Source organism: Odocoileus virginianus, chromosome 10 (genome assembly GCF_023699985.2).
Source record: "Odocoileus virginianus isolate 20LAN1187 ecotype Illinois chromosome 10, Ovbor_1.2, whole genome shotgun sequence".
NCBI classification, from domain to species: domain Eukaryota; kingdom Metazoa; phylum Chordata; class Mammalia; order Artiodactyla; family Cervidae; genus Odocoileus; species Odocoileus virginianus.
In genome coordinates, this window is record NC_069683.1 from 16,086,311 (window position 1) to 16,100,318 (window position 14,008).

The 14,008-nt window shown below is 39.1% G+C and overlaps 1 protein-coding gene and 1 long non-coding RNA gene across 6 annotated transcripts in view; one reads left to right on the forward strand and one right to left on the reverse strand.

Moving 5' to 3' along the window:
* The window catches only part of LOC110130799 (uncharacterized), a 26,239-nt gene continuing 12,231 nt past the window's right edge, over window positions 1-14,008 (forward strand). The window contains exons 1-3 of one of the 4 annotated variants that reach the window (XR_011489893.1): window positions 1-145; window positions 2,030-2,200; window positions 10,868-10,958. This is a non-coding gene — a long non-coding RNA (uncharacterized lncRNA). The remainder of the gene's footprint in view (window positions 146-2,029; window positions 2,201-10,867; window positions 10,959-14,008) is intronic. The other 3 variants (XR_011489894.1, XR_011489895.1, XR_002311979.2) reach the window with 3 other exon arrangements.
* Window positions 8,028-14,008, reverse strand: part of API5 (apoptosis inhibitor 5) — a 27,348-nt gene continuing 21,367 nt past the window's right edge. The window contains exon 14 of one of the 2 annotated variants that reach the window (XM_020882994.2): window positions 8,028-10,158. In XM_020882994.2, coding sequence (XP_020738653.1) covers window positions 10,136-10,158 — 23 coding nt within the window. In that variant the 3' untranslated portion in view covers window positions 8,028-10,135. Of the gene's footprint in view, window positions 10,164-14,008 lie in introns of both variants that reach the window. The other variant, XM_020882983.2, reaches the window with a different exon arrangement.

Below are 14,008 nucleotides of genomic sequence, written 5' to 3' on the forward strand. Positions count from 1 at the left end.
GGCCCCCGCCGTTCGCCATCTTGAGGAGGTCGACGCTAGAGGAGGAGGAGCCGAGAGGGTGCCGCCGGCTGACAGGCGGCTTCCTCCGCTTCTGTTTGGGCGACGCGGAAGCGCTGCCTCAGGCGCTGTCCCAGTTTGGCTTCAGGTTGGAGACCGCTTTTTTATTATTGTTTTCTTGTGCGCGACACGCTCTTGTAGAGTGGGAACCAGAGAGAGAGAGAGAGAAAAGTAGTATTCCAGTTGGAGCCTCAGCAGAAATGAGAGGACTCAGAGCATATTATATGTATTAATAGTTTTTTTAAAAATTATTTTTATTTGTTTAGAATGGTTGGATAATAAAAGGTATGCTTTCGAAACACCTAGGGGAAGGGATAGGTTCTCTTTTGTTCTGAAAATTTCACAATGGGGGAGCTTCACAATTGGGAGGCTTTTTAGTCTAGGACAGTGCTGTCCAGTAGAAACGTAAAAACATAACGCGAGCCATGAGCCACAACATAATTTTAAAAAAAAATTGAGATAACCAACATCTTATTTAACCCACTATATGGAGTATATTATTAGTTCATTGTGAAATCTATAGAAACTACTGAAGTATTTATTTTTTGTACCATGTCTTTGAAGTCGGTATGTATTTTACACCTATCAGTTCAGTCGTTCAGTCTTGTCCGACTCTTTGCGACCCCATGGGCTGCAGCACGCCAGTCCTCCCTGTCCATCACCAGTTCCCGGAGTTTATTCAAACTCATGTCCATTGAGTCGGTGATGCCATCCAGCCATCTCATCCTCTGTCATCCCCTGCTCCTCCTGCCCTCAATCTTTCCCAGCATCAGGGTCTTTTCAGATGAGTGAGCTCTTTCCATCAGCTGGCCAAAGTATTGGAGTTTCAGCCTTAACATCAGTCCTTCCAGTGAACACCCAGGACTGATCTCCTTTAGGATGAACTGGTTGAATCTCCTTGCAGTCCAAGGGACTCTCAAGAGTCTTCTCCAACACCACAGTTCAAAAGCATCAATTCTTCCGTGTGCTCAGTTTTCTTTACAGTCCAACTCTCACATCCATACGTGACTACTTGAAAAACCATAGCCTTGACTAGACGGACCTTTGTTGGCAAAGTAATGTCTCTGCTTTTTAATATGCTGTCTAGGTTGGTCATAGTTTTTCTTCCAAGGAACATGCGTCTTTTAATTTCATGGCTGCAGTCACCATCTGCAGTGATTTTGGAACCTACCAAAAATAACGTCAGCCACTGTTTCCACTGTTTCCCCATCTATTTGCCATGAAGTGATGGGACCGGATGCCATGATCTTAGTTTTCTGAATGACACCTGTCAGCTCATCTAAATTCAGACTGGTCAGATTTCAGGAGTTTCATAGCCCCACGTTGTCTAGTGGCTGCCTTACATCATGGGTGTAGATCTGGAGACTGGCAGCACTGGCATCACCTGGGAGCTTATTAAAAAAACACATTCTTGGCTCTTAATCTATGTCCCCAGCAGGTTTTAACCCTTTAACATGAACCCCACATGACTGGTATGTACACAAAAGTTTGAGAAGCACTTCCTTCTAGTGAACCAACCTGTGGGCCACGCGGACTATCCTGATTACAGTATTCTTGCCTGGAGAATTCCATGTGGACAGAGGAGCCTGGCGGACTACAGTCCATGGGGTTGCAAAGAGTCGGACAAGACTTAGCGACTGAACAACAACAAGAAAGATCACTGTGGAGTCATCTTAGAATTCCGCCCGTCGCAGGTTCCGACTGCCAAGTCCCACTTCTCCAGTCTTACTGAACTATGTTTTAAGCGTCACAGTAACCCTTAGAAGTGCTTTTGCTCATCTTCAGTTCAGTTGTTCAGTCGTGTCCAACTCTTTACGACCCCACGAACCCCATGACAGGCAGGACACCAGGCCTCCCTGTCCATCACCAACTCCCAGCTTCCACCCAAACCCATGTCCATTGAGTCGGTGATGCCATCCAACCATCTCGTCCTCTGTCATCCCCTTCTCCTCCTGCCCTCAATCTTTCCCAGCATCAGGGTCTTTTCCAGTGAGTCAGCTCTTCGAATCAGGTGGCCATAGTGTTGGAGTTTCAGCTTCAATATCAGTCTTCCAATGAACACCCAGGACTGATCTCCTTTAGGATGGACTGGTTGGATCCCCTTGCAGACCAGGGGACTCTCAAGAGTCTTCTCCAACACAAGGTGAGAAAAAAGCATCTTTCCTTGCTCTTAAAAAAAAAAAAAATATATATATATATATTATTTAAGGTACAGCTTAAATCCTGGATTGTAGAAAAAAATCTGTCAACTGCTATTTGCTTCCTCTGAATTCTGTGACACTAATGTGACAATATGAAGTTTCTTTATGATATTACTTTGTACACTTTGAACAGCTAAACTCTTGAGTAGTTCTTCCTTCATCCAGCTAGACTGGAAGTATCTGAAGGCAGTATAGGAAATTTATTTTTATTTTTATCTTCCATAAAGCTTGATGCTTAAGTGGTTAGTTTATTTCATTTTTATACTCCCCAAAAGGTAGCTTTCCCATTTTATGTGCATAAAACAATGAAAAATTCTAACCCAAATAAAACTGTTGCTGCCAATTTTTGACATCCAAATAGATCACTTGTTGTGTGTGTGCTCAGTCGCTCCAGTCATATCCAACTCTTGGGACCCCATGAACTGTAGCCCACCAGGCACCTCTGTCCGTGGGACTCTCTAGGCAAGAATACTAGAGTCGGTTGCCATGCCTTCCTTCAGGGGATCTTCCCAACCCAGGGATTGAACCCTCCTCTTTTATGTCTCCTGCATTGGCAGGTGGGTTCTTTACCACTAGTGCTGCCTGGGAAGCCCAGATCACTTGTTAACCTTTCTTTTTATTCTAAGACCTGATATTTCTTTTTCCATTTTAAGTACCTATTTGTTCTTTATGGTTAGATAAAACCTTTGGAACTGTAAGATGGTAGTTATCAAAATTGCTGCTGCTAAGTCACTTCAGTTGTGTCCGTCTCTGTGCGACCCCATCCCTGGGATTCTCCAGGCAAGAACACTGGAGTGGGTTGCCATTTCCTTCTCCAACACGTAAAAGTGAAAAGTGAAAGTGAAGTTGCTCAGTCATGTCCGACTCTTCGCGACCCCATGAACTGCAGCCTACCAGGCTCCTCCGTCCATGAGATTTTCCAGACAAGAGTACTGCTAATAATTTCTAAATTGTGATTCAATCCTTAGTTGAACAAATGATAGGAAAGCTCATAACTGCATGTAATTTGGCCTTTCAACATAAAATATTTTAGCAAATATGCCCTTTATCATTATCATAAATTATAGACCTTTTTAAGCTGAGACTTGGACAATGGTAAAATGATCTTGCTGGATTATTCATTTCCTCCCTGGGGCCGCTTTATCTGAATGTTGCAAAGGATCTGTACTTTTTTATTTCTTAGAGAAAATATTTAAGATATAAATATTCCTGAGAGAGTTATTGTAACACCCTGGTTTAAATTCTGATTATCTTTTGCTTCACGGTGAACCAACGTAAATCTTTGTGGCATAAATTTTAAGCTTTAGACCATGATTTATTATATTTCATAGTTTTTTGGCTGGACTCAGCTGGTAGTTCTGAGTTGGGGGTCACTCATAAGGCTGCATTCACCTGGGACCTTGGCTGGGGCTGGAATGTTCTCAAATGCCTCCAATCATGTCTAGTGCTCACCTGGAATAACTGAAATGGCTCGGGTTGTCTGGGCCTCTGTCTCTCAGTCCCAGTAGTTACAGAGGTTTATTACATGGTGGCTCAAGGCTCCCAAAGAGTGAAAGTAGAAGCTCCTTGAGGGCCAGGCCCAAAACTGGCAAAGGGTCACTTCTGCATTCTGTTGATCAAAGAATGCAGAAGGCTAGCCCAGATTTAAGGGAAAATGGAAATAGACTCACCTTGATAAGTGAAACAGCATGTTTGGTTAGGAATAGAAGGAACTATTGGCAGCTTACTACGTGTAGTTAATTCCTTTAGTGATTTTGAATTGGTGGGGGTTGAAAGGGTGGATCTCTGTACTAGGAAGAGAAGCTAGTCACAGAGGAAGGGCTATATAGGTTTATCTCCCAACATCTGTATGCAAAGTGAAGAGGAGTTTCAACAGGGAGACAGAGGATACCTAAGTAGTAATTTCATTAGAAATTATGAAATACAGTAATTTCATTTAGAAATAGTTTGTCAGTAGTTTGTCAGGGAGTCTGAAGCATGAGGACTACTTTGGATGAGACCAAGTGTCAAATCAGCCCCAGATTCTAACTCCCAGTGACACCGGGGCTGCTCTGAGCATATCATGATGGTCAGCTTCAAAAGAATTTTCCTGATGCAAACATAAAAAATTGCACAAAAAGCCCTCAAATGCCAAAAAGACAGTGTATGGAATAGAAGAAAATATTTGCAAATGATGTGACAAAGATGGGACAGACAAGGGCTTAATCTCCAAAATATATAAACAACACATACAACTCAACAAAAAACCAACAACCCAATCAAAAAATGGGCAGAAGACCTTAACTGGCATTTCTCCAAAGAAGACACGTGGATGGCCAGTAGGCATGTGAAAAGATGCTCTACATCACTAATTATCAGAGAAATGCAAATCAAAACTACAGTGGGGTACCACCTCACACCAACAGAATGGCTGTCATTAAAATGCCTACAAATAACAAATGGGAGAAAAGGGAACCCTCCTACACTGTTGGTGGGGATATAAGTTGGTACAGCCACTAGGGAAAACAGTATGGGGTTCCTCAGATAACTAAAAATAGGATTTTTAAAATGATATGATCCAGCAATCCCACTCCTGGGAATATACCTGGACAAAACTATAATTCAAAAAGATACATGTCTCCCCACCCATGGCAGCACTGTTCACAATAGCCAAAACATGGCAACAACCTAAATGTCCATCAACATATGAGTGGATAAAGAAGATGTGGTACACACACACACACACACACACACACACACACACACACACACAGTGGGATACTACTCAGCCACGAAAAGAACAAAGCAATGGCATTTGCAGTAGTAACATGGATGCAACTAGAGATTATCATACTAGGTGTAGTTGTCAGTAGGAGAAAGATAAATACCATACAATATTACTTACATATGGAATCTAAAATATGGCATAAAAGAACTTATATGCAAAACAGAAACAAACTTAGAGACACAGAGAACAGACTTGTAATTGCCAGAGGAGTGGCAGGAAGGGAGAGGGATGGACTGGGAGTCTGGAGTTGGTAGATGCAAACTGTTAACATTTAGAATGGATAAACAATAAGGTCCTAATATATAGCACAGAGAACTATACTCAGTATCCTGTGGTAAACCATAATGGAAAAGAATATTAAAAGAAAAAGTGTGTGTGTGTGTGTGTGTGTGTGTGTGTGTATATAGCAGATATATATATATATATCTCTGCTACTGTATAGCAGAGATGGGCACAACATTGTAAATCAACTACAATTTAAAATAATTTTCTTGATACAGACTTGCCAGCCATTAATTTATCCAAATCCTTGCTTCTGTTAATATGTTTGGGAATGACAGTTTCTGTGGAATAATTGTATTGTGACTGTTTAGTCTGTTAAATAACTAAAGGTCATATCCACTCCCCACCCCCCGTTTTTACTCCCTCACATACACCCAACTTTCAATGTCCTGACTTTATGATTGAATCTGGGCTTCCCTGGTAGCTCAGCTGGTAAAGATCCCGCCTGCAATGCAGGAGACGCAGGTTCAGTTCCTGGGCTGGGAAGGTCCCCTGGAGGAGGGACAGGCTGCCCACTCCAGCATTCTTGGGCTTCCCTGGTGGCTCAGCTGGGAAAGAATCCACCTGCAATGCGGGAGACCTGGGTTCAATCCCTGGGTTGGGAAGAGCCCCTGGAGAAGGGCATAGCAGCCCACTCCAGTATTCCTGCCGGGAGAATCCCCATGGACAGAGGAGCCTGGTGGGCTTTATAGTTCATGGGGTCCCAGAGAGTCGGATACAACTGAACGACTAAGCACATGATTAAATTCAAATTAATTCTATTCAAGCCATTTAGTGAGTTTGTGCCTTCTGATCTTATCACTATAGCGTACTAAGTTTTAGTTTTTTCTTCTAGAAATGCCATTCTCTCATCTTTTATTTTTTTCTTTGTTCGAATTCTACTTAGTTATTTTTTGACAAACACAAATTGGAACTGTATGTAGCAGTCTATCTTGGTTTTGTATCATCTTGTTTTATGATGACCAGAATTTTACTTGATTTTATTTGTGGCTGTATTAAACATACAACTTCTAGGAATAAATCTAGTTTCTTAGGATTTTGATAGATTTCATTTGTCTAAGTTTTAGCTTCCATCACACTTGCTAGAATTAAATCCCACTTGCTGTTTTCTACACATCAGAACAGAAAATGGGGAGGAAGGATAGTGAGCTGAGGGAGCACACAGGTGGTCCTGTACGCAGCTTGGGCAGAAAGGCTTCCCATGGGGAGTGAAATCTAGTCTGACCTGAAAAAGGAATGTTAGCCTGGTGAATGTAGGAGGGAGAATCAGGGAACAAAGATTTTCCAGACAGAGGTGCCTGCCCAGTATCAGAAAGAGCTCCTTGAGTTAATGAAAGTAGTTCACCCCAGATGGAGTTTAGGAATTCTTGGATTATGACGCTAAGCACTGGTATTCTTAAGGTTTTATTGCCTCGATTTCAAATGCCTTTCCTTGAAATCTCCATTAGGCTGGCTCCAAATCATCTAGGACTCAGCTCAAATGAATTCCACTTTTTCTAACCGTTTCTATGCTCTTAAGAGACGTTCACCGTAAACGCTTCAGTGTCCTCGTGACGCTTCTCTCGAAATCAGCTTATCAGGCTCTCTATAACAGGATGTAAACTCCATGAGTTTGATTATCTTGTTCACCACGATATCCTCAGCATGAAACACTGCCTTCAAGTTACTTACTGAATGCTTACTATGTACCAAACATTGTTTTCAATGCTTTCCATTACCAGTTAACAAAATGCAAAAACCCTAACCTTTGTGGCATTCTAGCTATATTTTACCAGGGGGAAGCACTAAAAATACAGTATATTTTATATTTTAAATTACGTTAGAAGTTGGCAAATGCTTCAGAGCACATAGAGTAGGTAAGTGGATTCTGGAGTCTTGGCGGGGGCGGGGGGGGGCATTGTGGTATTAAATAGGATTCCTTGAGAAGATGACCTTTGAGGAGTTGAAGTGGTGAGTTGCAGATATGTGACTAGAAGGAACAGCTAGTGCAGACTGTAAGGTAGGCGTGTGTCTTTGCCTGGCCTGCATGAAGCTGACTGGACAGAGTGGTGGAGGATAAGAGTAGCAGCTGAGGTCTGAAATTTTTGATTTTTATTCTAAAATGAGGAAGGAGTCATGGAACATCTTCAAGTAGAGGAGTGGATGTTTCTTTGCTGCTGTGTTTAGAACAAGCTATAGAGTCAAGTGTAATAGTTTGGAAATCAATCAGGAAGCTATCATGGAACTCCAGGCAAGAAAGGATGGACATAGACATTTGGCAGTCCTCAGCATGTAGATGTTATTAGAGCCATAGGAATGGATGTGATCACTAAGTGAATTTAGGTAGCTTGTGCTGATCCCTCCTTGGTGCTTTTTAATAAAGGCTGGAAAATCTTTTTAATAAAGGAAATCTTTAATAAAGGCTGGTAGTCAAATCAAGAAGTTGCTTTACATACTGAGGGAAGAAATTATTCCATTATGATCTGTCAAGTACCTGATGTTTTGCTTTGATAGAAACAACCCAATTCTTTTTTCAGAAGGTTATTAGCTTCTAAAAATAAATCCAAAAGGCTGAAGATTAAAGATAACTGGCAATACTGAATTCTTTGAATGAAGAGCAGTATTTTGTCCATCTTTGTATTTTCATGGTCTGACACACTGCTTGGCACATGAGAAGCAAGAAATGTTAATGAACATCCAAGAAACTGAAGATACCATAATGATAACACAAGACACAAAACAAAATTACAAAAGGAAATTTATTTCAAAAGCATAAGGGAACATTTACATTTGAACAAAGTGATAAACAGGTGTCTTGCAAAAGAAAAAAATCCATGGCATGAAGTTTTTCGTTCAAAATTTTTAAGCAAAATAACCTAGGTTGTGTGCTATTGCTTTAGGAAAGGGAAGGGGAATAATGAGGCGGTAAGGGAAGGAACACAGTCAACTTAATATCAAACTTTAGAAAGTAAAGTCACTTTTTAGCTCTGAGTTTACAAATATTAAAAAGAAAAAGAGGAAAAATTATACTTAATGTTCAAATTTATATAAATGTAGTCCCAAAACAGCTTCTGTACTTGAAATGGCTTTAGGCCACTGGCTGATCTGACTCTGAGGTCCAGACTACCTGGTCACAGTTATCAAATGGCAATTCCATGTTCCTATATCTGTTCAGATTCCAAGGAGCTTAAGTTCAGCTCATAGTCTTTTGGAATGTTTAGAGATTATTGCCACCTCTCCATAGTCAAGCTGACCAACTTCTTTTGCTCACTTGTATCATTCTAGTCTTCAAAACACATTTTCTCCAGAAATATGTGCAGTAATTGTAACAAAGGGTTTTTTTTGTCTATTCCCCCGATATAGAGGTAACAGCAATGAAGACACCTGCATTGTAATCACAAACTATTCCTCAAAAAAATAGGTAAAACTACTAGAAAATGTCACTCAGGCATTAGATTTGAATAACAAACCTGGGGAGGGAAGATTAATTGTGGAACAAAAATATATGAAACATTCAAATGCAGAGCAAAGGGCCTATGCTACTAAAAATGCCCATGACAATTAAACACTCCACAAACCCCCCATCTGTTGTTTTAACCTAAAGATTCTATTGACTAACTTATACAATAATTTTGATTAATAACCTGAGAAGTTAAAATCTTGAAAGTGGCAAAAGCAAACTGAGAGCATCCCTTACTTACTGGTGTATCATATTACCAAGTCACTTTTCCTGGGCTGCCCTGGTTATCAAATCCCCAAATTCTAAATTACTCTATTTCATCTTGCAGAAACCTGTATGTACATCAGATTCAGTATTTTGGCTGTATTTCTCCAACAGGGATCTCAAATTTACCTTTGAAAATGCAGCCTTTGTTTATTTTTAGTTTTAAATAACAATAATCATGTAAGTGCAACTGACTCAAAAGACCTCACTACTGGGAGGAAAACCTAAATAACAAGTTAACAATGGATTCAGCCTCAAGAGGATAATCACCGTGTCAAAGACTACCCGTTCCTGGAATTAAAAAAAAAAAAAAAAAGGACTTATGTTGTATAGTCAAGTTTCACAGCATGCATATATATATATACACACACACACACAGATATATGCTCATGTATGTATGTATATTATACATACACATTTCTATGCAAATAGTAAGATCCCATATTCAAAAGTTTATATCACAACATATGGAGAAGAGTTAAGTAAGCAGTGCAAAGCAACTTACTTCTTCCTAAAAATGTCATGTCATTTCTACATTTTAAGAAAGCTGATTAAGCATTTTTGTTTTTCTGACACGCAGGAATACTGTACCATTGCGTAGCAGCTTTATTAAATAAATGTTAAGTCTGACCATTACTCTTCTTCATATGTTGGCCTGGGGGAGACGGGGTAAGGGGTGGGGACAGGAAAATCAGGAACCTTTCAGCACTGATGATCTTTACCAGTTATCAGAAATGGACTGAATTTTATTACACTTTAGATCTGAATAGCTCTCAATAACAAATTATTAAGATGTTTAAAAGATTCACAATGTGAAGTCTGAATAATGATGATATTGCAAAAACAAGTCAAGATTGCAGACAAAGCATCCAAAAATATCGCTGTGGTTTTTAACCTTGGACACAACCATGGTTTGTTACAAAAGTAGATCATACATACAAAGGTATAAAGAACAGTAAGTTTTTAGCTGAAGGCAGCAGTCTTTTTAAAGGGACACCCCCGGTAATCCAATGAGTAGTAGAATTAAGTATATTAAGCTCAGGACAATGCTGAAGAATGTGACTTCTCATTCAGTAGAGTCTTCCCCGACTACGATTTCCTCGTGCTCCCCAACCTCGGCCACCTCTACTTCCCCTGAAGGCTCCTCTCTGCTCTACGAAAAAGCGAACAAGGGTTTAGGTCTTGTTCAGGACGTCATGGGACAGCACACACAGAAGAAATGTAACTAGAAGCTCTGAATGTAGCAGTAGGCTCTATAAAAACAGCATGGTATTCAGCGAGTACATCTGCAAGTTCAAATCTCTACATAAAACCAAGGCATCATATATGCCAAAGTGCATTATCTCAAGGTACCAAATATATTCATAGTATGTACTCAATTAAATGTATCCCATTAAAGATATTTCAAGGTGACAATGTTAACGATAACTACATTTAGTTCTTTATTCTGGTGCCTATCACAAAGATAACTAATGAAACTATAAATGTTTCTATATTTAATATGGATTAAAGCTATAGGCCTTCAAAAGTTAGTGTCATATATGTAAAATATCTTAAACTACCAGTGATCAATTCTGAAAAGTTAGGCTAGAATGAAAAATGTACCTTTCAAATGCAATGAAAAGGTAATCTGTTTGGGTCACCACATTGAAAAATAATGTTACCAATTCTGACAGCTTTTCTCACTGCTTTGTCAGCTATGTATGAGCTGCTCAGAGTGCTGCCAAAAAGGCTGTTTGTATATATTACAGTGTTTGGGTTACTGATGTAAATTAAGCATATCTCTTGCTGAAAAATCAGTCACTTGGATCATATGGTAGAATGAGTCCTTGATTTACTTGTCAGTCTGTTTTACAGGTCCAGAGAAATATCCTCAAAGGAATCTTTCCAGTGAAGAAAACTGACTGACGTTATCAGCAAGGCTGGACCTTTCATCGTACACAAGTGAGTAAGAGTCTCAAACTTCTAATTTCAGAGATCCAATCTCCTCATTGGAACCTTCAAACTTCCTCATTGCAGGAATCTTGTTAGGAGCAATAAAAAGAACCTGGTGTTGCCATTTTTGTTCCATAATGTTGGAGGCTTGAAAAATTCCTATCAGTACTGCAATCCATTTTTTGCCATTATTGCTAGAATTCTGTTACTATTTTTGGGTGATGCTTTATTTTTTTCCCTCCAGAAACTGAGTTAGAAAACTAACTAGACCTTTCCCTAGCTTAACCAACATTTACCTGTCAACAGAATGGAATCTGATTCAAAGTCACCTCTCATGTCATGATACATTTTTCTAAAATGATTGGTATGCCAACTATTTAAATGAAACCATCATGAGCTATCACACTCAAAAAATCACTTGAATGATCTTTTTAATGGTTTCAAGCTTAAATTAATACTGCTACTAGTTAAAATTATACTTTTAAAATTATTTTAATATTCAAAAAAGGTAAAAGTTGAAGGATGCAAGTCACAAAATATAGAATTAGTACTTGTGGGTTACCAAGGAACTCTGTTCTACAGGAAGGAAAACTGAACATGGGTATGTGCAAATACTTTGATTGAAAATGCACCAGGAATCTGAACTAAGTTATGGGAACAAACACCTTTTGATAAAGCAAATAATAGAGACATTGGTTAGTAAAGTGAAAAACTTTGATAAGGAAAAAAGTCTAACTATGCCTACATGGACTCAAAGATGAATTACAAATTCTGGCTCCTTCTCTGCATAGAACTAGTTCAGGCCCATGACATTGGCACAATCTATTTTCTTTGCAGTAGACTTGTTCACTGTAGTAAGACAGTGATATAATAAAATTGAGTTTGGCTAACATAGAAAAGTAGAATTTCAATGATTAAATATGGGTAATAAAGTTTAAGTATTAAAGACTTAAAAAAAACATTCTTCTCCCTCTGTCCTGAGGCAATACTGACATCCCAGGAAAAAAAATCCAACACTGTTTCTCTTTCCTCCTAACCCACTGTCAGTGCCCTAAGGAAAGGACATTAAGAAGGTAGAAAAATTTGAGATAGATAGGTCAACTAATTTTCATCTGTAATACTGAGAACTGTTTTCAACTGAATGGGTGAAAGAAATCCAAGAAAACTGTTCAAATTGTTTCTATGAAAATACTTATAACCTGACACATTTCAACTCCCCCAAATAAAAATACTAGCAGAAATTTTGTTCCTACTTTCCAATAAGAACAATCAGAATTTAGTTTGCTTTGTAATTCAATTTTATGACAAGCACTCCAATTACAAGGTTGTTCCTATAGGAATATTAAAGTACAGGAATACCAGACACAAAAGACAGTTAACAGGCATGTTTGTCGTTCTTGTTACTTTGCTGACTAAGGAACAACTAAAGTTGTAAATGACTCCTGGATTTTTTCCTTGGCCTTGCTGTGTGGCTTATGGGATCTTAGTTCCCTGACCAGGGACACTCAGTGTGAGGTCAAAGTCCTAACCACAGGATGACCAGGAAATTCCCTGATTTTTGTCTTCGGTAAAAGTGCTTCCCACCATGCACCACCCCCCCACCCCCCCCCCACCCCGATAATTAAAAAATCACATACAACCTAAGGCTTTGCATTTTTCACATCTCTTTTCCACATGCATTACATCATCTGACTCTAAGGCAATGAATGTCACAGGGCAGAATACTCATGGAAATTCAGAGGAATTGATTTGCCTAAGTGAAAATAAATACAATTCTCTATGTATTGCCATAGTTAATTATATTCATCTAAATCGATGGTATCTGAGAGAACAGCTGTTGTTAAGAAAGGTTTTGATAAATACCACATTAAATCATACAAGTGACAGAGGACAGACGATATTTAGTGCAATGGAGTAATAGAATCTTTTCCATTTACAAAATGCTATCATAAATATTTTTTGAAGTTTTTAAGCTCTCTGCTATCCCTATTTTTCAGATAAGACAAGAAGCCAAGAGAGGCATGTTTACCTATTATTATATAAGTAAGAGTTCAGTGATCTTTTCTATACTAAAGTTGCCTCAAAGAGTTTGATTGGAGTTTAAGGGTTCATTTCACAATCTGAAATTGCCTTTTCATAGTCTTTTTGCTCAGATATTGGAGGAATTTTGCTATCATAGAAGGCATTTACTTAATGTCAAATCATCTCATCCTGGAAACAATTATAGGGAGTATATGCTTCAGAATGTACTTTTTTGGGGGATTCTCCAGAATTTTTTTGCAGAATTAATTCTGATTGGTAATCAAGACCAATCACAAGTATGTTTGGTTCTGGATATTAAACTTGTCTTCTTAAGCAAGATTAAGGATCCGAGTCAGTGATATTTATGTCCATTCTTCTTTATAAGCCAATGAGACAGATTTCACTTCTGATTCAACAGCCCTGGGAGAGACTGGACTAGTGGAAAGTTGACAGGAGGACTGCACTCTGGGCAGTGGAGGAGACTTCACTAGATGATGCTTTAACATTGACTCTACCTTCCAGGACTTCTCCTTCTGAAGTTGTAACAGAAAACGGGAGGACAAACCACTGCAATGTTGTAAAGTAATTAGCCTCCAACTAATAAAAATAAATGGAAAAAAAAGAAAACGGGAGGACAAGCAATGATGACGAGGTCCAAGAAGGATCATTAATACCACACCTACCAGAGGCTATATCTGTTCCTGAGGGAGAATGGATAAAAGGTCTTGCTTTGAAGCTATAAACAGGGAAAATCAGGAATGGATGGTTCATGTCATCTTCCTTCCTTTTTTCTTTTCTGTTGGCATCTCTGAATACAACAGGCATATTTTTCAGGTTCTTAGTGTTACATGCTCAGCTCAGTGAACCCACAGGGTGAGGTAGAAAGGAACAGGATAAACTGTTTTCCCAGCAGTTCAAGTTCCCCAAGCTAACTCATAAAAAGTAACCTGAAAGAGTTAATCTTTCAATACTCTTCAATTATTAAAGTCAAGTACAACACAGTTTCTGCCTAATCTCTCATATTTCTTGTACCCAAACGGA